This window comes from Canis aureus, chromosome 6, assembly GCF_053574225.1.
Source record: "Canis aureus isolate CA01 chromosome 6, VMU_Caureus_v.1.0, whole genome shotgun sequence".
NCBI classification, from domain to species: Eukaryota; Metazoa; Chordata; class Mammalia; order Carnivora; family Canidae; genus Canis; species Canis aureus.
In genome coordinates this window covers 38859449-38887030 of record NC_135616.1, presented here as the reverse complement: position 1 = coordinate 38887030, position 27582 = coordinate 38859449, and the positions used below count along the sequence as shown (strand labels likewise).

The following is a 27582-nucleotide window of genomic DNA, read 5'->3' as shown; positions in this document are numbered from 1 at the left end:
CTCATCTAGACTTCTTTGGTCTTCTTGCTCAGGCAACAGCTCACAGATTAGCTTTGAAGCCCCAACCTTAACTACTTAGATGTTAGGATATAGCAAACAGGATTGGGAGCCCATCCCTCTCCCTGTCATCATAGGCTTATAAGACACCAAAACTACCATGGTGTCTTGTATTGGTACAATACCCAAAAATTGAAAGAATTTCTGACATTAAAATACAGCCTCCCAGCTCATCAGCGCTTTAGCCCTGTTTTTTGCTTCCTGTATTTCCTTCCCTCCCCAGCTCCCTTTTCCTGAGCTGGCCCCAGGTCATCTGATCCAGCTTCTGCACTATACTTACCACTTCCCTTTCTTTGCAGCCTCATTATGTCCCAGACAACTACAAGAGGAACGGAGGGCGGTGAGTCCCCTGGGATGTGAGGAGAGCCTATAAGGGGTTGGCCAACTACTTGGGTGGAGCAAGAGAACTGCCACCTGCCCACTAGGCCCCACCCGAGGACTGGGGATGCTCTGACAGAGTAGCCCAGGGCAGTGGTATCAGTAGGCACAGTCTGCTGAGGGAGTGTTAGGGTTAGGGAGGGAGGCCTATAAGGAATAGAGAGAAGAAAAAGAAGATTTGGAACAGAACTCTAGACAGATTTCTGAAGGCTTTTCTCATTATCCAGAGGGGTGTCAGCTCTTGGGACGTCTGTCAAGGACCTGCCATCAAGTAGCTGTTAGGTGCAGAGTTTTCACTGAGCATTGTGGGCATGTAGCTTTTTTTTTTTTTTTTTAATTTTTATTTATTTATGATAGTCACACAGAGAGAGAGAGAGAGAGAGGCAGAGACAGGCAGAGGGAGAAGCAGGCTCCATGCACCGGGAGCCCAACGTGGGATTGGATCCGGGGTCTCCAGGATCACGCCCTGGGCCAAAGGCAGGCGCTAAACCGCTGCGCCACCCAGGGATCCCTGTAGCTTTTATTTATGCTGGTTTTACACATGACAGTCTTGTTCTTGGAGAGCAGTGAAGGCATTCCTTCAGTTTCCTCGCATGTTGGGTGGGGATGTTGACAGCTGCACTGATCAGCTTACAGTGAGGGCAGAGTCCTAGGTGATATGCATGAAGAAAGAGTCAGGAAAGGTAAACACTCCATGTAGATTTTCACTGTAGTTGGACTATAGGCATCAGGAGGTTGTGCCATGCTTCTCTATACTAAGGAAGCAATCAGGACTAGCTAAGCCATTTTGCCAGCTCTGGGGTATTGTATGGATTCCTTGGATTCATGAAAGAAGGAAAATTGAGTTTTATAATTAGAAAATAGATTTCAGGGATCCCTGGGTGGCACAGCAGTTTGGCGCCTGCCTTTGGCCCAGGGCGCAATCCTTGAGACCCAGGATCGAGTCCCACGTCGGGCTCCCGGTGCATGGAGCCTGCTTCTCCCTCTGCCTATGTCTCTGCCTCCCTCTCTGTGTGTGACTATCATAAATAAATTTTTTTTAAATTTAAAAAAATATAATAAAAAGAAAGAAAACAGATTTCAAAGAAAGGTAGGGATTTGCCCCAAAACGGTGATGACCAAAGCCAAGGCTCTGAAGAGCTAGACTCAATCTCAAGCCAACCTGAGGTCCCTCCCCACCCCGTGCCCTGCAGGGCCTTAGTCTAAATTCCCACATCCCTCTGGCAGGTCATCCTGGAAGTCTGAGCGCCCAAAGCCACCTCTAAAAGACCTGGGCCAGGAGGATGACGCTCTGCCCTTGATTGAAGAGGTTCTGGCCAGCCAGGAGCAAGCCACCAATGAGCTGCCCAGCCTGGAGGAGCCAGAACGGGAGGTGGCCCCTGTGGAAGTCAGCGAGGGTGAAAAGAAAGCAGAGGAAGGTGGTCCAGAATCTCAGGCTGCCTGTACCCCCGAGGAGCGACGGCACAGCCAACGGGAGCGGCTCAACCAGATCCTACTTGGCCTCCTGGAAAAAATCCCTGGGAAAAATGGTGAGACTCAGGCTCATGTCTAGGATTTAAGAGAAAGGGGAAATTAGTGAGGAAGGAATGAAAAAGGACAACTTATGGGACACCTGGGTGGCTCAGCAGTTGGGCATCTGCCTTTGGCTCAGGACGTGATCCCGCATTGGGATCCCTGCATGGAGCCTGCTTCTCCCTCTGCCTGTGTCTCTGCCTCTCTCTCTCTCTCTCTCTCTCTCTCTCTCAATAAATAAATAAATAAATAAATAAATAAGTTAAATAAATAAATAAATAAATAAATAAATAAATAAATAAATAAATAAATTTTAAAAAGAAAGAAAAAGGACAACATAGCATTACTTGCCCGGGATGGGAAGTATTCTGTGAAAACCTCCTAGTTCCCCATCCCAAGAAGGGCACTGTGGGCAGCGAGGGGCCCCCAGCCCCCAGAGAACGTCTCTCCTGAGGCTGTAGGCAGACCTAATGTGCTTTGAGGTCGGAAAAGGAGTCACTGGACTCCTATAACCTCCTTAGAGCTCAAATCTGGAATGAGGAACAGGAGGGTGGTGTTTGATGATCTCTTTGGTTCTGTTTTCAGCCATTGATGTGACCTACTTGCTGGAGGAAGGGTCAGGCAGGAAGCTTCGAAGGCGCACTTTGTTCATCCCAGAGAACAGCTTTCGGAAGTGAGCCTCGAAGGAGAAGCTCAAACATCTGCAGTCAGCGGAGCTAACGATCCTGCCTCGTGTTCTCTTAAGTGTAGACAGGGGTGGGAAGGGGCCATCCAGCACAGGGAAGGGGCCGTGCTGTTGACATTAAGGTACTTAAACCTTGGAGCTAGTGGAGAAGAGGGGGGTCTGGAGAAACAGTTTGGTTTAACTTGTTTTCCTCTCCACTGCTTCACCCTGAGGGTTCATGGTGGGAGGAGGACGGAGCACCCTGGGGACGATCAGAGCCTTGTGGGACTGTATAGCACTTGCCCCTGCCCCCAGCTTGGGTCTTTCCATGTCATCCTCTGATCCCATGGGCGCTGCTGCCAAGCTGCTTCCTGTATCCGGTATAACTCACAGTCCAGCGAGAGGGGAGCCCTGGCCTGCCTCTTCTCTGTGGGCTCCAAGAGCTACCCCAGAGACTTCAGACAGAAATAATTGCTGGGGCCCCTTTCCAGAAAGATCTCTCTCCTTTCTTGCCCAATCAGGTCAAAGCAAAACGTGAACAGACAAGTCAAAGCACTTGCATCTGCTGCCCTGCTCCCTACCTCTCCTCCCCTGAATGTAATCATGGAACAGGGAAGGGCTCATGGGGTCAGAGGGCACAGGACTTACTGTAACAATTCTTGTTTTAAACTTCATAACCTGCCGAACCTATTTTTTTTCTAATGAGGAGGCCTGGCCCCGCCAGCACATGTGCTGTTCCTGCACTGGGGCTCATGTGTGTCTGCCATGTGAGTCGAGACTCGTCCCAGAACAGACTCCCTGTAAACCCTCCATAGAAGTGGACTCTAACCCCCCAAAGTCACTACACAGACTGTTGAACAGTGTTCACCTGTCAGAGTGCTTGTCGTGAGTGTACATCATCAATTTAAAACACTACTCTTGTTTTCTTACCACATGGCTTTCAGTGCCCGTCCCACCCCCACCTCCCATCCCACCTCCTCCAGCCTCCTGGCGACACAGCGGCAGGAGGACGTCAGGGTGTCCCCTTCCTTCCCATTTTCTGGGCCAGAACTTACCAGACAATACTGTCTCTTTAAAAATAAAATTTAAAAAGCTTTGCTTTGTTGTCTTCTCAGACATACATATGCATATGTTTTAGATGTTCTTATAAGAGAAAAGATGGTTTTTAAATGTGCCAAGTTGTGTGTGTATATATATATGTATGTATGTATGTATGTATATATATCTGCTGCGTGACTAGGAAGCAATACAGCAGTAACACGTCCCGTCACTTCTCTCTAATCCCGGACCAATGCTGTCCTCACTGTACATTTCCCCTGATGATGACGACGCTCTGACTTGTTTAGGTAGAAACATTGACACCTTCCATTCCATTGAATCTTTTTTTCTTTTTCTCCTTTCTGTGTCAATCTTGAGGGAAAACAAAACAAAAGAGACAGGGGATGCCAAAGATCCCCTTGAGCAGATAAAAAGCAGAATAAATATTTTATTAAAGAAAAAAGAGAATTAAGAAAATAGTTTGAAGTATTTTCTTACTGTAGAGAAGCACTGTACATTACGACGAGACCTGGGTATAAGATACTCACGTGTGGAGCTGGAAACGTCGCATGTCCACGCCCATTTAAGTGGTTCCTTTCGGTTTTCTTTGCAGGGAGCTGGGTGGGAGGGGGTGGGAAGCAGGGGCACTTTGGGGTCTCCTTTTAGTCAAAAAGCAGGAAAATGACAAGAAAGAGATTAAAATTCAATATTTCCTTGAATAGTGTTAAACACTAAAATTTTAAAGACAAAAAAAGAAAAAAGAAAAAAACTTTGTACAATGTGAGAACAGAAGCAAAAGACACTACGCTCTGTCATCTTATCTTTCTTTTGTTGAAAGACTAAAAACTGTTTTTTAGACAATCAAATGTTAGGTAAGTGCAAAAACTTGTTTTTTCTTACTGGTGTAGAAATTAATGCCTTTTTTTATTTTTCGGTTATTTTATAATAATGAAATAAAAAGAACCCCCTAGCTGCCAGGCGGGTTTTGGTGTTTGAAATGCGGGGCAAAGCACTACATCACTGCAAATAGATACAGAGTTAGTCTGCATGTCTGTAGGCTGTGTGATTGCGGAAAATATAAATGCTGCTAATATATTTCCTTTTTACAAAAGCATATCTAAATAGATGATTGTTTTGATGTTAATCTTTGTAAATTATGTATTACCAATTTTAACATTGGATGTAATTGCATAAAAAGCTTGCATCTCAATCCTTGAAAGTCTAGTATTAAATGGAAAAAACTTTTCCTAACAACAGAGTGGTGAACTTGCCGTTTTTTCCCCTTTCCCGCCCTGCATTTATCTTCAGGATTTCCTTCCTCTGTCCTTGTTTCCAGAGAGATCTTTCTTAAAACCATATCATCAGTGTCCTGGGCCCCCACAGGGACACACTCACCGCCGTTGACCAGGAGATAAAGCCCATTTCCTCACTGTGAGGATTTTTTTGGTCGGAGCCCAGCCTAACCAATCAACAGGATAATCATCAAGCCCTCTGTCGTCTGCACCCAATCACACATCACCTCATTCGGGATTCATGAACAAACCCCAGGCCTGGTGACAGTAGGCCACTGTGTCAGACCATTTCCATCCTAAGCAGTTAATGCATATTCATTTATTAATCTTCACAACAGTCATTTTAAGTAGGTACTCAAACCCAATTTCATAGACGAGGGAACTGAAGCAACACAGAGGTTAAGTAACTCACCCAGGATCATCTAGCTAGTTTGATAATCCTGATAGCCCTCTGTGGTTACTATTCCCATTTAGTAGAAGTGAAAACTGAATCTCAGCAACTTGCCAGAGATCACCTAGGAACTAGTGTTGGATTCATAATTCCAAAATCATCATGTTCATCTGCAAGTAGAAGAGTGTCACAAATAGCCAATGTGATCCTACTAAGGAAGATAAATCCACTCCTGCCAGCAACTGAAGGACCCAATGGAACGTTGTCCCAAACATGGATCCGCACTGCAGCTCTGAGTTCAGCTAGAATGGTTACTCAAGCACCAAGACCACAGACTGCGTTCCTGGGATGCAAGGATGGTTCAATGTTTGCAAATCAATCAACATGATACATCAGTAAGAGGATAAGAATCATATTGCAATTGATGCAGGAAGAGTGTGACAAAGTACAACATTCAACCATGATAATGCACAGCTAACGTCATACTCAATGGTGAAAAAGAGCTTTCCCCTAAGGTCAAGAAAAAAAAAAAAGAATGTCCACTCTCACCACTTTTGTTTAACATAGTACTGGAAGTCCTAGCCATAAGCAATCAGGAAAAAGCAATAAAGGCCATCCAAATTGTTAAGTAAAACTTTCACTCACTATTTGCAGGTAACATGATACTACATACAGAAATCCCTAAAAATCAAAAAACTACGAGAACTGATAAATGATTTCAGTAAGATTGCAGGATACAAAATCAATGTACAGAAATCCACTGCATTATTATATGCTAATAATGAAGTAGCAGGTAGGGAAACTACCCCACACACACCAAAAAAAAAATCCCATATTTACAATTATACTAAAAATAATACCTAGGAATAAACTTCATGAAGGAGGTGAAAGACCTACACTCTGAAAACTATATTGATGAAAGAGGGGTTCCTGGGTGGCTCAGATGGTTGTGTCTGCCTTCGGCTCAGGTCAGGTCATGATCTCAGGGTCCTGGGATGGAGCCCTACCTACATGAGGCTCCCTAATCAGCGGGAAGCCTGCTTCTTCCTCTCCCTCTTATGTTCTCTTGCTCTCAAAAAAATCTTAAAAAAAAAAATGACAAAATGGGAGGTTTTTGCAAATGACATATCCAATAAAGGGTTAGTATTCAAAATATATAAAGAACCATAACTCAACACTAAAAAGTAATTTAAAAATAGGCAGAAGATATGAACAGATATTTCTCCAGAGATGACATCCAGATGGCCAACAGACACATGAAAAGGTACTCCATATCATTCATCAGGGAAACATAAATGAAAACCACAATGAGAATTGCCAGAATGGTTAAATTCAAAAACAAGAAACAGCAAGCCACTGTGGCAAACAGCATGGAGGATCCTCAAAAAATTGAAAATAAAATTATCATATGATCCAGTAATTCCACTATTGGATATTTGCCCAAAGAATATGAAAACACTTATTTGAAAAGATATATGTACCCCTATGTTTAAGTTTTTTTTCAAGTGATCTCTACACATAACATGGGGCTTGAACCTGCAACCTGAGAGTGATAGTTGCATGCTCCACTGACTAAGCCACTCAGGCGCCCCCACCCCTATGTTACTGCATTATTACTTACAGTAGCCATATTATAGAAGCAGCACAACTCTCCCTTGATGAATGAATGAAGTTGTATACATACATAATATAATATTCAGCTGTAAAAAATGAAATATTGCCATTTGCAACAACGTGAATGGATCCAGAGGGGATTGTGCAATAAGAAGTAAGTCAGAGGCACCTGGGTGGCTCAGCGGTTGAGTGTTTGCCTTTGGTTTGGGTGGAAATCCTGAGGTACTGGGATCGCATCAGGCTCCCCACAGGGAGCCTGCTTCTCCCTCTGCCTGTGTCTCTGTCTCTCGTGAATAAACAAATAAAAATCTCTAAAAAATAAGTCAAAGATAAATACCATGTGATTTCACTCAAATGTGGAATTTAAGAGACACCTGGGTGGCTCAGTGGTTGAGTGCCTCCCTTCGGCCCAGGGCGTGATCCTGGAGTCCCAGGATCAAGTCTCGCTTTGGGCTTCCTCCATGGAACCTGCTTCTCCCTCTGCCTGTGTCTCTGCATCTCTCTCTATGTCTCTCGAATAAATAAAAAATTTAAGTGGAATTTAAAAAACATAGGAAATTTAAAAAGAAACTCAAAAACAGACTCTTCACTTTAGAGAACACACTGCAGGTCACCAGAGGTGATGGAGGTGGGAGGCAGAGGGTAGGGGAGGGGAAAAATGATAGGGTCTGAGAGTCCATTTACCATGAACAGAATAATGAATGGAATTACTGGATCACTATACTGTACATCAGAAACTAGGGCAGCCCAGGTGGCTCAGTGGTTTAGCGCCGCCTTCGGCCGTGGGCGTGATCCTGGAGACCCGGGATCGAGTCCTGTGTCGGGCTCCCTGCATGGAGCCTGCTTCTCCCTCTGCCTGTGTCTTTCTGTCTCTCATGAATAAATAAATAAAATCTTAAAAAAAAAAAAAAAGAAAGAAAGAAAGAAACTAGTATCACACTGAATGTAACCTACCCTGGAATTTGAATTGTTAATTAATTTTTTAAAAAAGAGTTGGCCGGGATCCCTGGGTGGCTCAGCGGTTTAGTGCCTGCCTTTGGCCCAGGGCACGATCCTGGAGTGCCAGGATCAAGTCCCACGTCGGGCTCCCGGCATGGAGCCTGCTTCTCCCTCTGCCTGTGTCTCTGCCTCTCTCTCTCTATCATAAATAAATAAATATTTAAAAAAAAAAAAAAAGTTGGCCACAAGCCAACTGGACGTCTGTCAGCTCCCACAAGGACATGAGTCTCTCTTGTTGTTAGGCAACACTCTTGTCCACACACTGTTTTTATTATCCTTATGTCTTAAGCATTGGTACCCAGTACAACTGTTCTAAGTAATATGTGACCATAACAAAGTTACATTTCCTAGTCATATTTGATCCATTTCACGATGCTCTGCAAGGAGGTCTGCGGGTCTTACCACTGAGACCACTAGACCACCAGCTCCCAGTGACATGCTAGGTAGCACCACTCTTCTAGGCTCTTCCCAGTGGTTAGGATGACTCACTGTGAAGGCCAGTGCACAGGGCTAGGGTCAGGACAGGGCAGGTGGGGTCAGGAAAGCAGAGGCTCTGTTGTGGCCTACAAGAATCATGGGCCCCCCATGTGCGTGTCACACTGAGAAACACTGGTCCCAAAGTCAAAGTAACCCCAGTCTGGCATGTGTCCTGTTGTAGAACCTCATTATAAAGATAAAAAGCAGGACACTTGGATGGCTCAGCAGTTGAGCGCCGCCTTAGGGCATGATCCTGGGATCCGGGATAGAGTCTTGTATCAGGCTCCCTATGAGGAGCCTGCTTCTCCCTCTATGTCTCTGCCTTTCTCTCTCTCTGTGCCTGTTTCTCATGAATAAATACAGAAATCTTTTTTAAAAAATAAATAAGGGATCCCTGGGTGGCTCAGCGGTTTGGCGCCTGCTTTTGGCCCAGGGCGCAATCCTGGAGTCCCAGGATCGAGTCCCGCGTCGGGCTACTAGCATGGAGCCTGCTTCTCTTTCCTCCTGTGTCTCTGCCTCTCTCTATCATAAATAAATAAATAAATAAATAAATAAATAAATAAATAAATAAATAAATAAATAAATAAAAATAAATCTTTAAAAAATAAATAGAAATAAAAAGCAATTGGAGAAGCTTCAGCAACATGAGCACTTAGACCGTGAAGGCAATAGATTCTAAGGCTCTCAGTCCAGTGTGAGAAAGGGTGTATTGGGGCCAACCCAAGAGGTCAGGTCTCAGAGCCAGAAGGCAGCCAAAGCCAGAGCAAAACTAAGGAAGGAGTAGAGGAGTCCCCAGAAGGGGCCAGGAACTGGGAAGCCCACGCCTGAGGATGGCCCCTCCTCCTCTCTCTGTGCCAACCTGTTGTCACCTTGACCCAAGTTCCCAAAGGTGGAACAAAATTTGTCCAGGGTCCTTTCCCTGTGTTCACCTCCTGGTCCTGTGTCCCCTGACTCTCCTGACTTCTCACCTCCTGGTGGCTCTCCTGTGGGCAGTTACTGACCTCCCTCCCAAGCCCCACGGGGAGTTCCATGTGTTCTCCTCTCCAGATGCAGCCTCATCCACTAACGAAGGACCCGAAATGCCATGAGGGTGCTTTCCAAAAAAAACTGTATCACTGAGGACTGGTGACATGAAAAAGTGTCACTTCGGGGATCCCTGGGTAGCTCAGTGGTTTAAAGCCTGCCTTCGGCCCAGGGCATAATCCTGGGGTCTTGGGATCGAGTCCCACATCAGGCTCCCTGCATGAAGCCTGCTTCTCCCTCTCTCTGTGTCTCTGCCTCTCTCTCTGTCTCTGCCTCTCTCTTTCTGTGTGTCTCTCATGAATAAATAAAATCTTTTTAAAAAAGTGTCACTTCTACAACTTTCTGAGCCCTCCCAGCACCTGGCCCAGGGGTCTCAGGAACACAGGTACAGGCCCAGCCTCCCCACAGCCCCTGTCCACTGAGTGTCCTCCCCTATCACCTTGGAAAACAAGGCAACCCTGCCTTTCTGGGATCTCTGCTGGGAAGGGGGCCCCCCCTCCGTCCCCAGAGCCCCCATACCGTAACCCAGTGACACACACACATTCAGCTCCCACACTTTATTGGGACAATGAGGGGTAGGCAGACCAACACCAGGGGCCCCCCACGGTGGGGGGGGGGGTCCGGACTTTAGCACCTGGCACAGCATAAGAACATAATAAATACAGGCAAGGAGGGCGGTGCGCAGGTGGGGGTGACCAGAGGTGGGAAGGACCCTCGAGGCCCTTCTAGTCTTGGGGAAAGAGACGCACGTGGCACTGGCACAGTCCACTCAGCAGGAGGAGGCAGAGGGGCTCAAGTTCCAGTGTGTGGGCGGGAGGGGATGCTTCCCTGTGCAGGTGGGGAGAGAGGTAGAGGGAAACTCCTTTTCACATCAGAAGAGGAGCAGATTTCACCTTACAGATGGCATGAGGGGGGAGGGAAGGTCATTTCCCATTTGCAGAGAGGGATGCAGATTCGGGAGGAAGAGTCGTTCTGTGTCCAGGACAGCTGGGCGGGGTTCTGAGGCCGCTGGGTTCCAGGGCGCAGGAGGGAGAGGCGGCCACCGACCAGACCGGTGACCGGTCTAGAGGATGAGAGAGGTGTAGCCCACAGGCACCAGCCCCTCGGCGCCATCCCGCCCACAGCGAAGCCAGTCCTCGTTCACGGTGGCCAGGACGCGCAGCACCTCCCCGCGCTGGAAGCTCAGCTGCTCAGGTGTCGCCGCCACGTGGTCACAGAGCGTGCGCACGGCCCTTCGGGGAGCCAGAGGGGTGGGCTGGGGTGAAGCTGTCGCAGCGGGGGACCTCGAACTCGTGGGATCCATCTGGGGCCGCTTATCTGACCCACCCCCACGCCCCAGGGCTCCTATCCAACAGATGGAAACCAAGGCACTTACCTGAACCCTCCCAGCCAGGCCCTCCCCCAGGGTCCTCGGGGGTGTCGCCCCCAACTTCAATCACCTTGCTTTCCATGCATCCTCCTCATGGACTCCCTGCCGCCCTCCTAGGGCTCCACCCTCTCTCAGGACCACCGATCTGGGCCCGCTCACCTCTCCCTGCCTGCAGCCAGAGGGCTTCCCAAACCAATGGCTGCTTCATCTCCAGGCTTCAGACCCCTCCCCGGCACCCAGGGTGACAGGGTGAAGCCGGGTTCCCTGCCTCCAGCACTCCTTCACTGCTGCCATGTCCATTCTCCCCCCAGACACAAACAGGCCCAGCTCCTCCTCGCCATCCCCAGGGCCTCTCTGCCTCTGCTCCTCCCGCACAGCCACCACCCGGGGCCTTTCCTGACCCATACACCGCCCCAGGCCCTCAGTCCTCTCTCCTAAAGCAGCCACCACACATAGCTGTCACCAAGCCTCACTCTTGGGAACCTTCCCTGGCCAAAGCTCCAGGCGGGCATGGACTCCAGTGAGGTGGCCTTCCTGGCCCCTGCGGAGCATAATGCCAGGCTCGTAGTAAGTACTGGAAAAATACCGTTGGACGAAGAAAAAGTCCAGAAACCTAATTCAGTGGCCTGAGAGCACCCAACGGAGGCCAGACTCCAGAGCACAAGCACCCCTGGCATCTAAGCTAAACATCCCCACTATAGGACGTGTCCCCACCCGGGGACACGGACGGTTCTGGCAACCACTAACCAGGCACACACCGTGTGCTACACGCCTTTGTAAAACTAAGTTCACGCTCTTATGTAACAAAAGGAGCACTTATCTGCCTTTTACAGAGAAACAGGCCCAGAGACCAGAGCCTTATGCCAACAGCAGAGATGGAACGCAAGCCAACCACTGACCTCACAGTCTGAGACCTTTCATGCTTATCTCTCCCACCTGTGGGTCTGCAATCCCCACACCTGTGGTCTACACCCCCACACCTGTGATCTGTACCCCCCACCTGTGGTTTGCACCCCCACACCTGTGGGTCTCCACCATGCTGGCAGCTGAGGCCTCAAGTTCTTCAGGAGACGAGTTGGTCTCGGAAGGTGCCCCCCGCTTCACCAGAGCCAACACACTCACTGTCGGGGGCAGCCAGCTGGATGGTCTCCTGGAGGAAAGGACACGGGGTCATAGAAGTCACCCAACCTCCAGAAAACAAACGCTGGAACCCAGGATTTTGGAGATGGGAAGAGGTTGGGAGTGGGTCACTGCTGAGGGAGGCGTGACAGCTGCGGACTGAGGGGGCCTCAGGGTGATGAGACACCTGGGTCCAAGGTCCGCAACACCAAACACCAAAAGGAGCTATGGAAGGACAACCCTGGAGCCGGAAGCAGCCCCCTGAGATTCGGTAAAGGGCAGGCAGTAAATATCTCCATCTTTGAGACCAAGAGGCAACACAGAGAGTGCCCTGCGGGTTCTCACACAACGAAGAGGCCTCAAGGATCCCCCGAGGTTCCCCCTGGGGCAAACAGGGCTCTGAGAAAGGATCAGAGGCCTAGCAGGAGACTGGTGGTGGCAGTACCTGGACTTCAGCGTTCCTCCGTCCCCTTCCGCCAGGCCCCCAGGCACTCCAAACAGCCTCCCCAGCCACGGACCTCGGCCGGCCGTGGCCTCCTCTGTGGGCAGGGGCCTGTCGTGGGGGCCTCCAGCCGCCGTCCCTGGACGCCAGGCCCTCCACCGGGGAAGGGGGAAGCCCTCGGTGCCCCCAGAGGCATAGACCCGGGAGGCCTGGGTCAGCTGCTCCCACCAGCTGCCCGGCGCTGGGGCGCTCTCGAGGGCCGAAGGGCCAGAAGGCGTATCCCCAGGGGCCCCCCGAAGGCTCTGGGCCAGCCGCCCCCCCCAATGCAGCACTGCGTGCACCGTCTGCTGCAGGGCAGGAGGTGAGCCTGGGGTGGCAGTGGTGGGTGGGGGGCCCAGGGGCAGGTGGTGGTGGTGCTCGAACAGCAGGTCCAGGTGGAAGGTGAGCACAGACAGTGGCTGGAGCAGGAGCAGCAGCTCCGTGGCCAGGGCAGGGCAGCCAGCCCGGGCCAAGGAGAAGAAGCCAGTGGGCAGGTACAGGAGGGACAGCAGGCCTGGGGACAGCAGGCTGATGTCAGCCCCCAGGTCAGCCCCAGGCCCATGGGCTGAGTGAGTGGTGACCCCGGAATGGCAGGAAGGAGGCCTGGCCCCTCAACGACACAATGTGGGAAGTGGGCTCCCTGGGACCCTCCCAACAAGGTCCCCAAGGATGAGGGAGACTTCCTGGGGGGAGGGGAGGTGACCATAGCAAAAGGAGGGCTCTGGGGTAAGGAGCTGGAAAAAAACACTGCCCAGGCCTGGGAAGGAGGAAGAGGCCCAACATGCAAGACTCTGGAGGTTTCAGGGAGGATCTGGCTCTTTCCTGCTAGGGGGGAACAGGACACACTAGAAGTCTAAGTCACCAAACTGGAAATGAGGATCAAGGTCCCTCTGGCACCAGGGGGACCCACAGAAGAGACAGTGCCCCCCTCTTTGCCCCTAGTGGGCAAACTGCCCTACCCATGGGCGACTGACCTGCATCTTCCTGGAGGCTCGAGAACCACAGCTCCAGCTGCTTGGTGCTGGAGGGGAACGGACAGGAGCTCAGGCCGGCGTAGGGCTTCGGAGAGGGGAGGCCACCTCAGGGACGCTGCGTCCCTCCACCCGTGACCGCCGATGGCCCCCAAGCCATGGGAGGGGCACCAGAAACACAGCCACTCACTTGAGGAGGCCCAAGATGAAGGCGTGAAAGCGGCTGCGGCTGCTGCTCAACGGGGCTAGACGGCTGACCTGGCCGTACAGAGTCCCCAGCGCCCGGCTGCTGGCACCTGTGGACACCGCACCATCAGCCAGGACCCCACCCGCCCCTGCCCCTGCCCCACCTTGCCCTGCCCCTGCCTACCTGTGCCCCACCCCACCCCACCAGCTCCAGCCCCTACCCCTACCTCATCCGGCCTGCCCACCCCAGCACCCCCCTCAGGGGACCTCACCTGGCTTCACAGAAGCCTCCACCACGCTCCAGGGGCTACTCCTGCGCTGCCCCGTGATGAGGTCCTTCCGGAACGGCTTCAGGCCGTCGGCCACCAGGGCGTGCAGGGCCGGACAGAGGGTAGTCAGCACCAGATGCCCCACATCTGGGCTCAGACGGCTGTCCCCCAACTGGGCCTGGGGGTGGCACAACCCGCTTGTCCGAGGTGCCTGCTGCCCCCACCCCACCTACTGTTCAGGGGCCCCCACAGCCTCCCCACCGCCGCCCTCACCTTCTGAACCAAGTTCCGGGCCGCCCCAAAGTGCGAGATGATCTTGTCCACGGAGGCGCTCACAGCTATCAGGAGCCCTGCAAAGGGCGGGTGGGGAGCTCACGTCTGTGTGGCAAACACCCCAGGGCCGGACACCCAGGCTCCTACAGGCCGACAGGGCGCCGAGGCCTAACAGAGCAGCAGCCAACCCAAGGGCTGGGGTCAGAGGTCCGGGCGTCCTACCTTTCTTCTGCTCCTGCAGCTGGCCGGTCCCGCTCTGGGCCTCTGCCATCCACCGTCGCTGGGCCCCGGGGACACCGGCGAACGACCAGGAACTCTGGGCTGCCGCGAAGGAAGAAGGAAGCGGCACTTACCACGGTGACCCGAGGGCACCGGGCTGGCGCCCAGGTCGCCCGCAGCACCCGGGGCCGGAAACTAGCAGGGACAGGGACAGGGACAGGGCCCTAGGCCGGGTGGGGCGCCCCGAGCTCGCTGCCCCTCCCCCTCCGGGGCCCGCGCCAACCTCCGCCCGGACAGCCCCGCGCGCCCCGCCCAATGGGCCGGGGTGGGGGGAGGGCAGCCCGGGGAGCACGTGGGGGGCCAGGACCAATGGACAGACAAACAGACCGACCAACGGGAGTGGGAGGAGACACGGAGAAAGAGGCGACCTGGGGAGGGGAGGGGGGTAGGCTGGGAGGCGCGGGCGTGGGCCCACTGGGGTCCGGCGCCTGCTTTCCCCTCACCCCCCGAGCGAGGCAGGGCGTACTGTGCCCCCCACACCCCAGCACCGCACAGGCCCCGGCCCGCGACCCCTCGCCCGGGCCTCGAGGCGCGGGGCCAGGTGCCCCCCACGGGCGGGCGGGGCAGCGCCGCCTCACCCGAAGACCCTGGAGGGGGAGGACGGGCTCGGGGGGGCGGGGGACCCCGCGGGCGAGCCCGGGTCCGTCTTACGTAGCCTGGGCGGAGGCGGCGGGCTCCTGGTCCGGCGGGAGCCCTTCTGCGGGCGCGGCGGTGGTGGCAGCGGGGGGGCGGGCACCTGGCGGGGCGGGGGGGCCGCGGCGGGGAAGGTGCTGCTTCTGGGAAAGAGCGGGGAGAGCAGCAGGGCCAGCTCGGGGCTGGCCAGGCAGGGCAGGGCCCCCCGAGCCGGGGGCGAGTGCGCGCCCACCGGGGACTGGCGGACCGGCAGCAGCCGCTCCTGCGGAGGCCTCGGCGCGCCCAGTAGCCGCAGCCCCGCGCGGGGAGGGCCGGCGGGACGCGCCGGGAGCGGAGTCCCCGCCGTGCCCGCGCCCTCCAGCAGGGGGCGCGGGGCGGCCGCGGACCCGGGGGCGGAGGGCGGGCGCGGCGGGGGGGGGCCGGCTGCAGCGGGGGGGGCGGGGGGAGCGAGGCGGCAGCCAGGCGGGACGGGCGGAGAAAGAGGGAGCAGAGAGTTAGTGCCATAGCCCCGCGGCCCCCCAGGTCCCCCTCCCGGAGCGCTCGCCGTTGGCGGGGCGGGAGGCGGTGCGAGGGGGGCGGGAAGGGGGCGGGTGGCCCAGACCGGGGGCGCGGGGCGGGCCGGAGGCGGGGGGTAGGGAGCGAGGCCGCAGCCCCTCACCTACCCGCCCCCCGACCCCGCGGCTCCCTGCGGCGGCTTACCCGCGCGGCTGGCCTGCGCGCCCGGCTCCTCGGGCTCCCGGGCGGCGGCGGCCTCCTGGCCAGCCACGGGGCTGCCCGCCCTGCCCTCCTCGGGCGGCCGCTCGGTGATGGGCTGCAGCCCGGGCCGGTTCTTCCTCCTCCGCGGTGGGACGGGCGGGGGCGGGGGCCGGGGCGGCACCAAGGCCCAGCCGACCGGGGGATCCCGGGGCGGCACCGGCGGGGGCGTGGCCCGGCTCCGGGAGCGGAGCTCCTTGAAGGTGGTGACCTCCCGGGGCGGCGCCGGGGAGCCTCCCAGGGAGCCGCTGGGGGGCAGCTCGCTGTCGGGCGAGAATACGATGAGCCAGTCGCTGCGGTCCTTCTTGACCTGCGGCACGGGGGGCAGCCCCGGGCCCCGCTTGCGCTTCTGGGCCAGCTCATGGAAGGACGTGATTGTCCGGTGCGACGCCGGCTCCCCGCTGACGTCACTCCACCCCGCATCTGTTTTTGGGCTGGCTTCGGTGATAACTGGGTTGCTTTTGCAGCCGGAGTCGAGTTTTGCAGGTTCCGTTGTCCAGCTAGAGCTGCTGTTCCCGCGGATGGTGCAGCCAGAGTCAATGATCCCCGTGGCTTTCCAGCCGACATCGGGGAGCTCCGTGTCAATTTTCCAAATGGGGTTGATTTTCCAGCTGGGTTCGGTTTTCCCAGCGTCGGGCTCCGGGAGCTCGGAGGCAAGGAGATCCTGCTCCCCTCCCTCCTCCTCCTCCTCTAGCCCCGGGGAAGGGGGCTCCTGGCAGGTGGTCAGGGTGTTGCGGTTGGAGTCCAGACCGGGGCTCCGTGGGGAGGACGCTCCGGAGCAGGAATCGGGCGAGCAACAGAAGCTGTCCGGAGAGCAGGCGCCAGGGCCTGCGGAGGCCAGCGGGGAGCCCTGCTCCAGGGGGATGATGCTGGGCTGAGGGTGGACATCTTCCTCACCTGGGAGGCCCTGCGAGTACACTGAGATGGGGGACTCATCTGGACTAAGATCTGAGCAGGAGCTGAGCGAGGAGGAGCAGCCCGGGTCCGAGGGAGAGGCAGCCCCCTCCTCCTCCTGCACTGGGTCCTGTCGATTCTCCAAGCTGGGCCCGTGCTCCTGGCAGCATCGGCAGGGCACAGCTGGGCTGTTGGAATTGGCGTCCACCAGGGCCCCGCTGCAGGGGCCGCGGCTCTCCTTGCCCCCTGTGTCTCCGGGGGGAGGGGATGTGCTCAAGGACCCCTCCCGTAGCTCAGGACGGCGGGACAAGTGCAGGCCCAGGGACACATGCTGGAGGTGGATGTGGTTGAGGTTGCAGAGCAAAGCCCTCTGAGGGGACAGCATTGTGCCGGCAGCGATGAGGTGGCCTCTGGAGAGTCGGGAGGCTCGGGCCTCTCACACCGCCTACCTGGCAACCGCAGAGGCAGACCTGGAAGACAGGGAGAGTGATACCCAGCCAGAGAGGACGCGGGGCGCGGCGATGACGGGCAGCTGCAGCGGTCATGAAAGGCACCGGCTGCTTTGGACAGTATTTAAATAAGACGCCAATGTCCGTCGACTGACCGGTAGTTTCCACTGCAGTATTTGCAGGTGGAGCCCAAAGGAGCCCCCCGGGACTGGGGCGGGGAGGGTCAAGAAATGCGGCTGCGCTCTGGATCTCTGTGGAGGTGCGGGGGCTTGAAAAAGGATGGAGCCCAGGATAGAGCCTCGGATCGTCTCTGCTGCAGTCTGGCCCTGCACCGCACCCCCGCTTCCCCAGCCTGCCCTTCGCTCCCAGGGGAAGGGGCTGCGGGAGGCCCCGCCCAGATGCTCCGAAATCGGGTGGGGGAGGCGCGGCCAGCTTGCTAATGCAGGAGAGTAGCGGGCGAGCGTGGGGGCGAGCACCCGGCAGCTGGCGGCGCGCAGGTCCGCGGAGCAGGTGGGCCAGCAGATCTCTGCTCCGACGCCGCGCTCACCCATTCTCTCCGCGCTCGGCTCTGTCCCCCAGGCGCCACCCCACTCCTCCTCTATGCAATTTTCCTGCGCCCCCCCCTCCTGCCCCACCCAGCGTGCCCGGATGCGTCCCCCCTGACCTTACCCGGGTCCTCCAGCGACCGCTGCAGCCCGGCTCCTCCACGACTCCCAAGGTCCCAGTCGGACCGCACCGACTGGATGGGGGGCGCCAGGACGACCCGCCGGCGCTGCGCAGCCGCGCCCCTTCACGCAGGGGCGGGGCGGGGCTCAGACCCCGCCCCCAGCGCTTGACGTCTCGCCTGTGTCACCCATCCAGGCTCCGCGCAGCTTTAGTCTTAAGCTCTAGGTCCCAAGGGTCCTGAAGGCAAGACCCTGGTCCCGGCCACCCCTAACCCTGACTTCTCCCAACTGAGCTGCGGCGCAGGCCGGCACCACTCTCCCCAAACCCTGCCTACTGGGGACACAGCTGTGCCCCAGACCATTACAAGCAGGCACAGACGCACGAGAAGATTGGACAATTTATTGAGAGCCGCCCCGCCCCACCCTCGCCGTCTCTAGGTCACTTTTTCCTCTTGTAGATGTTGTGCGCCAGCCCCAGAAAGATGGCTGGGGGCAGGGGTGAGGCGCACCGCTCAATGAGGCTCATGAGGCGGCTATAGCTGTCTTCCTCATACTGCGTGAAAACAGCCGGCAGGTTCAGCTCCTCGTACAGCGCCTTCACTCGGGCCACCTTCTCCGCCTCCTTCTGCCCATAATTCTCCTGGAAGGGGTTGGAGGCAGGGAAACTGGCTTAGCCTTCTCCTGCTATCAGGGCATCTGGCACGCCCCTCCTCTATCTATTCCAGCCTCCCATTTCCCGATTTCCCGGGTCTTTGAACCTCCCTCTCCTGCTGCACTAGTTCAGGCCAGTTTCCTCTACACCAGCACTGCCGAGGCCGAGGCCGAGGCTGGGGCTGGCTAATTGTGGGGAAGCTCTGCTGTGCATTGGAGGATGTCTGGCGGCTTTCCTGGCCTCTACCCGCTAGAGATACCTGCAGCCCGTGCACACGCCCACCAAGTTATGACAAAAAAATGTCTGCTGATGCTGCCAAGCCCCTTTGAGAATCCTTATATGCCCCCTTTCCTGGGAGCTCCAGGATCCATGGCCTCCCAAGCACCTGAAGGACTTTGCGCTGCTCTGGAGATGCCTGCTGCAGACACTGAACCACCAGCCAGCTGCACTTGTTGTCCTGAATGTCTGTGCCAATCTTGCCCGTCACACTGGGGTCCCCAAAGAGATCCAGGAAATCATCCTGGGCAGAGGGCAGAGGAGGACCAATGAAGACACTCCACGCAGGGCACTAGGCTGGCAGTGGCCTGCTCCCCACCAGTGCCCTCCTACCTGAATCTGAAAGAACTCCCCCATCTCCAGCAGGATCTTCTTAGCATTGGCATGCTCTTTCTCCCCATCGATGCCTGCCTACAGTGAAGAAAGGATCACTAGATCAAACGCCAGGGGTGCCTCCACTTTCCTTGCTGCATCTCCTAGGGGGCCCCAAAGCAGCCCCCAGATCCTCTCCCCTCTTCTTTCAGACATCCCTGGCTTCCTGGTCCCAGGATGTCTCAGTGGGCCAACCTCTAGCCCTTGGTGCATGCCAACAGACACAGATGAGCCCTGGGGGCCTGCGGACGGCCAGGCCCCAATCCATGGCCCCTCATCCTCCTCGGTGTCTTTCCGGATGAAAGCAGAACGTGGAACAGTGAGGTTGAGGCGGCCAGGGAATCCCACTGCCTGTCTGGACCTGGTCTACCTCTCAGTGTGAACCCCCCCAACCCTATCCAGACATGGATGCAGCAGTCGGTGCTCTTCCGAATCGTACCAACCACTTTCCTTCCTATTCCCTGCCTCCCTTCATCTTTGCAGAAGTCCTGAGGTGGGAACTCGGTCATTGGACAGGTGAGGAGACACTGAGACAACTGGCTCAGGGTCACGTAGCCATTCAGTGGGGGCCCCCTGTCCAAAGCTGCCTGCTGGGTGCCCATGGTCCAAAAGCCCGGTCCGTGGGCAGCAAGGGGCAGTGGGCACACTCACCATATACATGGCAGCGGCCACGGGAAGGTAGAATGAGTAGAAGGCCGTCTTATACTTGACAATAGACTTGTACCTGTGGAGGGGGAAGGCAGAGTCCTCAGGAAGGCAGGGCCCAGCACCAGTCCCCCTCACCGTGTGGGCACCATCCCCCGTCCCTCACCTCTTCTCAGTGAACCTGCTGAGATCCACGCTGCCCTGGGGGGCGGTGATGAGGTCCAGGGTCTGTCCAATCTCAGTCTGGTAGGAACTCTGAGGAGGAGGAGGGTGGCCCGTCAGCTGGGCTTCATCCAGGGCTGGGAAACCCACACCATGAGCAGAGAGAAAGGCAGCAAGAGGCAGAGGACCCCAAATCCCAAGGCCCGTAGGCACACAGGGCTTCCTCACCCCTTCTTCCACTCACAAAGAGGAGTAAAAGTCCTTTCTGCCACCAATCTGCCTGACACCCAACACCTTTGTTCCTTTCCAGGCCACTGTAGCTGACTCCCATGCCCTGAACCACAGAGGCCAAACTGGGCATGGACGGGCTCTGGCCCTGGGCTGGCCTGCAACACACCTGGAGGAAAAGCTCAATCAGGTTCAGGTAATAGGGCTGCTCCCGGCAGTAGACCTTCAGCAGGCGGTAGATACATGCTTCCAGAAGCAAAGCGTCATTGATGGCATCCAAGCCTATGCCTGGCTGTCAGGGACACAACACAGAGAACACAGTCATTCTGGCCATTCTGAACCCTCGGGATGCCCTCTGCCACCACTGCTCTGTGGCCTATTCCCATGCCCACCACCACCCTCTTACACACTATACCTTCTGATACCAACAGATCTGCCCCCGTCGGGTGAGGGACGAGTCCATGATGTCATCTGACACCAGGAAGAAAGCCTGGAGCTAGGAGAAGGAAGAGTGGAATAAGCCCCTCATGAATCCTTACTAATGCTCCCTCCACCAGCAACAGAGCTGCAGCTATTGATAACCACTGAGCTAGGAAGGAAGTTGAGGATGGGGAGACCCGGGATTTCTATCCTGTGCCAAACACTATGGGAAATTATGTGACCTCATTGGTTCAGACTTCCCAATATAACATGAGATCAAAACTTTTGTTTCCAGAGTAAGAGACTCCAGCAGGTCTCAGACATGTCCACACAAGCAGCCCTAATGATCCTGGTATGGGGGAGGTGATGAAGCATTACATCCCATACTCTTCTTTTGCCAAAAACTATAGTGAATGCTTAAGGTTAAGATTTCTTCATGCAGTGTGACTTCCCATGTCGCCTCCAGGCCCTCTGCTTACATGCACCAGTGCCCAGGACAAAGCCCCACCTTGGGGGGCTCATTTAGCAGTGCAGGTCTAATAGGACAGAACTGCAGTCTGACTCAGTAGCTGTCACCCTTAGGTCTTAAACATTTAACCATGCCAACATCAGCAAAGGGCTTCTCTTCTAAGTGCTAGCCTACCTAAAAGTCCCAGGAATGTGCTGGCTCCCACCAGGCTGTCCCATCTTTGGAGGCCAGGACAGTGTGTTTGCCCAACTGGCACTCCTAGAGCCTTGCACAGTGCTAGTCCCAGAGCTCATGTGTCATAAACACTTGTCTCATAAATCATGAAACACTGTCATGTACCCCATGATTCGTCTTGCATTCAGGCTACACATTCGAGCCTTTAAAAACAGCTTTTCAGGACATGGTTTTAAATCTTCATTGTATCCTGATCTCTGGGTGTGCGCGAATAGGTCTGCCCTTGCTTAAAACATGTAACACTGCCCATTGGCTCTGGCATGCAGAGCGTAGAAAGGACGATGGTAGCCCTTGCTCCTGTTCCAAGTGAATCCTCGGGGAAGGAGGCACCCATCTGCAGCTTTACCTCTGACCACACCCTGGGGCAGGGTCTGGGCTTTCCACACTGGAGGCATGTGTTTCATTTATAGAGTGTTTACTGGGAGTGACCTGGTTCCACGAATGCCACTGGTCCAGTGCCTCTCCCACCTGGTTTCAACCAGCACCACTCAACAAGACAGTCTCCAAAGGGCGTTCATTCCGTGGCTCCCCTCAGTCTCGTCTGCCCCACAGCAGTGGTTCTTAACCCAAAAGTACCTTCTATTTATTAGGGGAACTTAAAAAAAAATAAAAATAATATCAGTGCCAGAGTCCCACCCCAGATCAAGTAAGTGAGAAATCTATCCCAATTTTTGGTTATGGTGGAAGGGCTATTCTAAAGATTAAAGACCTACCAAATACAGTTCATTACTCTTGACTGGACCCTAAATGTTTAAACAAAACCAACTTAGAATGGACTCTCCGGGGAGAATAAGGAATATTTAAATATGGAATATACATTAGATAATATTCCTTTATCAGGGTTAAGTATCTTGGGATGTTGCCATGGTCTGAATGTGTTCCCCGCAAATGCGTATGTTGAAATCCTAACGGTCAAAGATGACGGTATTAGGGGGTGGGGGGGCCTCTGGAAGCGCTCAGAGATGGAGCCCTCCTGACGGGAGGCTCTAGAGCTGCCTGGCTCCTTATACCACAAGGCACTGTGGCAGGAGGGTGCCGCTGAGCCCAAAGAACCCCCCCTCCCCATGCTGGTGCCTCAATTTTCAACTTCCAGCTTCCAGAACTCTATGAAATAAATTTCTGTTCTTTATAACTACCTAGTGTGAGGTATTTTGTTGTAGAAGCCCAGCCCAAATGAACTAAGACAGATGTGACAATGGCATTGTGGTTATACAGGCAAATGTCCTTATTCTTAAGCAGTTAATGCTGAAATAGACAAGAGGTTGAAGGACCTGACGCAGGAGAAAGATAAAACCAGAAATTGTAACAAATATCACCCAAGTACAAACAATGGTGGACAGGTCAAAAGGGATCTTAGGGGAAATGACAGCATTACAGCCATGTTTAAAAAAAAAACCTGGGACTCTCCCAGGTGAACCTAGGGTGTAGCTGTTAACTCAGGACCATTCATCCTACCAGGTGACCTGCCCTGGTCCCATAGCTCTGCTCCTCTGCTTTGCCCTGATGCTCCAGCCTTCTGGCCTTGCCTGGCTCCTCTGTCACCCAGGAGCCTGTCCCTTTACCTCCTTGGAGACAAATACCCCTTCTCCACCCCCATTTTCACTTATGAGCTCCAGACTGGAATTCCCAACACCCACAGGCCAGACAGCTCCACCCACACTGCCCTATGCAGAATGCAGCATGGCTGACCCTGAGCACGTAACATTCTCCCTGGAGGCAGTTGTTCCTTTCCACAGGCCAGGTCCTGAGTGTCTTCCCTTATGAGCTCTGCCACCCTCCCCTTCTAGAATCCAGTCTCCTTGTCACTAAGGAAGCTTCTGGGCTAGGCCAGGAAACCATACCCCTTTAAGGGGCAAATGAGCTGGGTATAGAAGACAAGGACACACGGGGATTGGCACAAAGCAGAGAGACAGAACCGCACAAGAGCGCGTGTGCCCTGACTCTGTGAAATGGCTATGATTCAACGTCAGCCCGTTGTTATGTGGGATCCCAGACGCAGATCTAGCAATTTTCCATGTGATGTTAGAAATCTGAGGGTTTTTTTTTTTTCTTTTAAGATTTTACTTATTTATTAGAGAGAGAGAGAAAGAGAAAGAGAGCACAAGCAGGGGAAGCGACAGAGAGAGAGAGGGAGAAGCAGGCTACCCACTGAGAAGGGAGCCTGACACAGGACTCGACCTGAGCCGAAGGCAGACACTTCATCGACTGAGCCAACCAGATGCCCCTAGAAATCTGGGTTTTTTTTGTTTTTTGTTTTTTTTTTTTAAAAACATATTTATTTCAAAAAAAAAAAAAAACAAACAAAAAAAAATATTTATTTCACATATTATTGGTATTCTCTTTTTTTTTTTTATTTATTTATTTTTATTTATTTATGATAGTCACCAAGAGAGAGGGAGAGAGGCAGGGAGAGAGGCAGAGACACAGGCAGAGGGAGAAGCAGGCTCCATGCACCGGGAGCCCGACGTGGGATTCGATCCCGGGTCTCCAGGATCGCGCCCTGGGCCAAAGGCAGGCGCCAAACCGCTGCGCCACCCAGGGATCCCGAAATCTGGGTTTTTATATAACATCTCTCCTTTCTTAAATTTAGGGTACTTAATTTTCAAAAACTATCGGTGGGCTGCAAGTTTTCAATCTCTGCTTTAGAATAATTCTCTGGAAGAGTTAGGTCACTCTGACGGTTCCCATCTGCTCGGAGGAAAGAGCTGACACCTTCATGCCCAGCTTCAAGGTCCTGGCCCACACCTAGCTTAGTTTATAGATTAAGTACATACCTCCTGTCAAAGAAGTTCCCCACATTTGTTAACCCTTAGAGTAAATCATTATCTAATCTTGGCAGAAAGACATGGAGAAGTCAGTTTCAAGCTCCTCTCTCCCCTCCCCACAGGACCCATGACCCTGGTAAAAACCTCTGCTTCTCCTGCCTTTCCCCCATCTCCCTTACCAGCTCCACACACCAGCCCACAGTCAGGGCCCGCCGCAGACTAGCAGCATCCTGCTTCCTGGGCTCCACCAGCTCCTGAAATGCTATCAGCACTGTCAAACCCCGCTGGTACTTGCCTCCAACAGCATTGTACTCCAAGACCTGAGGGCAAAGGAAGAGGGACAGGGCATCAGGGTCTGCAGGGTATCTGCCCTCTCCCACCTCTAACCTTGACATTATGCTAACTTCCTCAAATCCCACTCTTCCTGCAGGAGCCTCTCTGGAATTGCTTGGCTTCTTCCCCCAAGTCCTGGAGTGCTGTTGGAAGAGTGCCCCTATCTCCAGGCTCTCTCCTCGTTGTCTTCCCCAGTACATTTTTTTTTCTTTTCCTTTAAGCAGGTTCCACACCCAGTGTGGGGCTTGAACTCATGACCCTGCAATCAAGAGACACACGCTCTGCTGACTGAGCCAGCCAGGTACCCCCATTCCTAGGTAAATTTAAAGGCTTCTGCACATTAAAATTTGTTCCCAGGCCCACAACAGGGCTTGAACCCAGGGAAAACTCTGTACATGCCTGGGAATGGCTGGTACGTCCAGGTCTCTCCTTCCCAGGTTTCAGCCCCATCCCCCTCTCCTAGACTTCCCAGCCGCCTCCTCCTAAACACAGTTCAAACTATCTGCAAATGAAAAGCCTCTCTCACAGTATTAAAGACAAGGCCCTTGGGATACCTGGGTGGCTCAAAGGTTGAGCACCTCCCTTCGGCCCAGGGCATGATCCTGGAGTCCTGGGATGAGTCCCACATTGGGCTCTCTGCATGGAGCCTGCTTCTCCCTCTGCCTGTGTCTCTGCCCCCCTCTCTCTCTCCCCGTGTCTCTCATGAATGAATGAATGAATAAATAAATCTTTTTAAAAAATAAATAAATAAAGACAGACAAGGCCTTGAAATTGGCCAGAAGAGGGCTCCTCCAGTGCCATCTCCTCCTGCTGGCAGCACTTTTTTTGCCTTCTGCTGCCCTGCTGTCCACCAGCTCTAATGTACTGGGTAAACCTTCAACTGCTACCCCAGTGTAGGCAAACCCTTTCCTTGGTTATCCTCAGACAAACAAGACAGTATTTATAAAAGAATTACTAGGATCCCTGGGTGGCGCAGCGGTTTGGCGCCTGCCTTCGGCCCAGGGCGCGATCCTGGAGACCCGGGATCGAATCCCACGTTCGGGCTCCCGGTGCATGGAGCCTGCTTCTCCCTCTGCCTGTGTCTCTGCCTCTCTCTCTCTCTGTGTGACTATCATAAATAATAAATTAAATAAAAAAAATAAAAAAATAAAAAAAATAAAAGAATTACTAGATATACCCCAAGAAAGAAAAAAATCAGGCAATTCAAATATCCTGGCCAGATTTCCTGCCCTGGAACAAAGGTTTCTTTTCTTTCGTTCTTTTTTTATTATTTTTTTAAAAATTTATTTATTTGTTTTGGGAGTGGGGCAAAGGGAGGAGACAAAGTCTTAAGCAGACTCCCGCTGAGGGCAGAGCGCAGAGGCCATCATGGGGCTTGATCTCCTGACCCATGAGGTCATGACCTGAGCCGAAACCAAGAGCCAGAAGCTGAACTGACTGTACCACCCAGCAAACCCCTGGAGCAGAGCTTCCTGATGATCCCTGGGTCCTCCTAAAGGGCCTCAGGCTGCCTTCCTCCCAAGGTCTCTGACAAAGTAGCACCTTATGACTTCCGGACAGGTAATTCCCTTTCTCAACAAAATCAAAGACCTAGGCCTTCATCCCCAAGGGCCTCCACCTCATATAAAGCAGTCCAGATGGCCCACCTGAACCATGAGGCAGGATTGATGGGCTGAATAAGTATACCTGCCCAGGCCTTGCCTGCTCCAGAGATCCAGAGTCACTCAGGTAAAAGCCTGCCCCACCCCCATCCGCTGTGTCAAAGGTCTCCCAAAAGCCACAGCTGAATCCTACACACATACAGAATGAACTAAAGATCTACTCTCTGAAGTCACTAATCCTTCACCTCCTTGAGCCGGGCAATGGCGTCTCCTGTCTCCGGGTGGCCCATGCCATCCTCAGTCAGTATCTTGACAATCTGGGGGAAGTGCTGGATGAAATCCTGCCTTGCTTGGGCATAAGCGTCCAATTTCTGGTCTCCATTCATTCTGAGGGAGGAGTAAAGTGCTCTGAGGAGAGGAAGGCCAAGTCAGAAACCCGAGCAGCTGTTCCCCTCCCCAAAGCCCTTCACCCCGACTGCACTCACCGAGGCTCCTCTGTCCACGTTTGGCACCAGCAGCGGGCACTGTGCCAGGCCCCCAGGACTGGGAACCCGTGCACCAGGGAGGGCCGCCGGTGGAGACCCAGCCACCTTTCCCGGGGCGCCCAGCAAGAGGCTGGCAGCAAGAAGACCCCCACAGATCTCAGCCAGCGGGACAGGGGCATCACGGGGGTGACATAGGGAGGGGGCACCGAGCACTCCCTGCAGGGGCAAGCACCAAAGGCAAATGCACGGTGGTGGCTCCCCAGGTCACCCCCACCACCCTTTTGCCTCTGGGCCCTGGAATGCCCCCTGCTCTCTTCTGAGCTGAGCATGCAGACATCTCCAAAAAGAAGGAAACCCAAGTTACAAAAAGCATGGCTGACTGACTGAAAGTCCACTGGTCGCGCTTAACACAAGTGCGCACTTAAAATAACTTAATGCCACCTAACTTCAAGTCCTGAAGGGAGCCTCTGGAATTGCTACTGTCTTGGCTTCTCCCCTCAAGTCCTGGAGAGCAGCTGTAAGACTGCAGACGACTGCATCCGAGGACTAGGGCCTGGAAGGAGCCTGAAAGCACCCTACCTTACGGAGGGGCCAACTGATGCTCTGGGAGGCAGGAAGGTACGTGGGGAGTGCGGCGACAAATCTGGCACCCGGGTCTCCCTCGTAGGCGGGGAAAGGGCTGGCAGGCTCGAAGATACCTCCAAGACGAGAACTGCACCGGAACCCCGGGGGTCAGGGACACAAGGTATCCCTGTGGGCGCGGGGATTGGGTGTCCGGAGCCTCACAGGCGGCGCGGGGTCCGCACGGCCAGACTCGGAACGGCACGGGCGGCCGGGGACGCTGCAGGTGCACGCAGCCGGAGGACCAGCCGGTCGGACCCACCTGTGACCCCACACACCGCCACCCCCCACCCCCCGCCCCGGCACTGCCACCGCGGCGAGGCCGAGCCTCCCACCGCGGCCCCGGCCCAGCCCAGCTCACCCGCTACCTCTCTCACCTGCTCCTGGAAGTCGGCTCTAGGTCGGGTGTTGGCGGGGAACTCCTGAAAGCAGCTCCCCTCGGCGCGCGGCCCTCTGGGTCCGGTAGTTCCGGATCTCCCGTCCCTCCAGGCAGAAAGTTCTCATCCGACTACAATTCCCGGCATGCCGCGGGA

General features: G+C 54.6%; 3 protein-coding genes across 17 annotated transcripts in view; 1 reads left to right on the top strand and 2 right to left on the bottom strand.

The window, feature by feature from the left end:
• The window catches only part of ASH1L (ASH1 like histone lysine methyltransferase), a 181797-nt gene extending 176894 nt beyond the window's left edge, over window positions 1-4903 (top strand). For all 5 annotated transcript variants that reach the window (XM_077901008.1, XM_077901003.1, XM_077901005.1 and 2 more), the window contains 3 exons: window positions 357-397; window positions 1663-1964; window positions 2533-4903. In XM_077901008.1, coding sequence (XP_077757134.1) covers window positions 357-397; window positions 1663-1964; window positions 2533-2624 — 435 coding nt within the window. In that variant the 3' untranslated portion in view covers window positions 2625-4903. The remainder of the gene's footprint in view (window positions 1-356; window positions 398-1662; window positions 1965-2532) is intronic.
• A 5084-nt stretch (window positions 4904-9987) lies between these two features.
• Window positions 9988-17947, bottom strand: RUSC1 (RUN and SH3 domain containing 1). Of its 4 annotated transcripts, none has more exons than XM_077900991.1 (10): window positions 17791-17947; window positions 15725-17142; window positions 14336-14434; window positions 14114-14190; window positions 13844-14018; window positions 13576-13681; window positions 13389-13435; window positions 12379-12928; window positions 11815-11964; window positions 9988-10677 (listed from the first exon to the last, which is right to left on the bottom strand). In XM_077900991.1, exons 2-10 carry the CDS (start codon window positions 17055-17057, stop codon window positions 10509-10511), a joined length of 2706 nt encoding a protein of 901 aa, XP_077757117.1. In that variant the 5' UTR covers window positions 17058-17142; window positions 17791-17947; the 3' UTR covers window positions 9988-10508. The 4 variants fall into 4 exon arrangements, with proteins under 4 accessions (XP_077757117.1, XP_077757118.1, XP_077757119.1 ...); XM_077900992.1 differs by having other exon boundaries at window positions 11836-11964; XM_077900993.1 differs by having other exon boundaries at window positions 9988-10273; window positions 11836-11964.
• A 225-nt stretch (window positions 17948-18172) lies between these two features.
• Window positions 18173-27582, bottom strand: FDPS (farnesyl diphosphate synthase). Of its 8 annotated transcripts, none has more exons than XM_077900996.1 (12): window positions 27427-27570; window positions 27008-27140; window positions 26429-26644; window positions 26189-26351; window positions 24189-24329; window positions 20537-20617; window positions 20291-20413; window positions 19898-19986; window positions 19738-19810; window positions 19048-19125; window positions 18824-18958; window positions 18173-18426 (listed from the first exon to the last, which is right to left on the bottom strand). In XM_077900996.1, the coding sequence occupies exons 3-12, from the start codon at window positions 26605-26607 to the stop codon at window positions 18226-18228; spliced, it is 1263 nt and encodes a 420-aa protein (XP_077757122.1). In that variant the 5' UTR covers window positions 26608-26644; window positions 27008-27140; window positions 27427-27570; the 3' UTR covers window positions 18173-18225. The 8 variants fall into 8 exon arrangements, with proteins under 8 accessions (XP_077757122.1, XP_077757121.1, XP_077757123.1 ...); XM_077900995.1 differs by having other exon boundaries at window positions 27008-27179; window positions 27427-27560; XM_077900997.1 differs by lacking the exon at window positions 27427-27570 and having other exon boundaries at window positions 26189-26330; window positions 27008-27303.

Excerpts from the sequence above, each read along its gene's own strand:
- RUSC1 (XM_077900991.1), bottom strand. The coding sequence starts at position 17,057 with ATGCTGTCCCCTCAGAGGGCTTTGCTCTGCAACCTCAACCACATCCAC. Across the intron at positions 13,436-13,575 it reads TTCATCTTGGGCCTCCTCAA|CACCAAGCAGCTGGAGCTGT; the intron begins GTGAGTGGCTGT and ends GTTCCCCTCCAG. Across the intron at positions 10,678-11,814 it reads TGTGGGGGTGCAAACCACAG|GGCCGTGCGCACGCTCTGTG; the intron begins GTGGGGGGTACA and ends GGCTCCCCGAAG.
- FDPS (XM_077900996.1), bottom strand. The coding sequence starts at position 26,607 with ATGCCCCTGTCCCGCTGGCTGAGATCTGTGGGGGTCTTCTTGCTGCCA. Across the intron at positions 24,330-26,188 it reads CCATTGCCCGGCTCAAGGAG|GTCTTGGAGTACAATGCTGT; the intron begins GTGAAGGATTAG and ends CTTTGCCCTCAG. Across the intron at positions 20,414-20,536 it reads AGATCTGTTGGTATCAGAAG|CCAGGCATAGGCTTGGATGC; the intron begins GTATAGTGTGTA and ends TGTCCCTGACAG.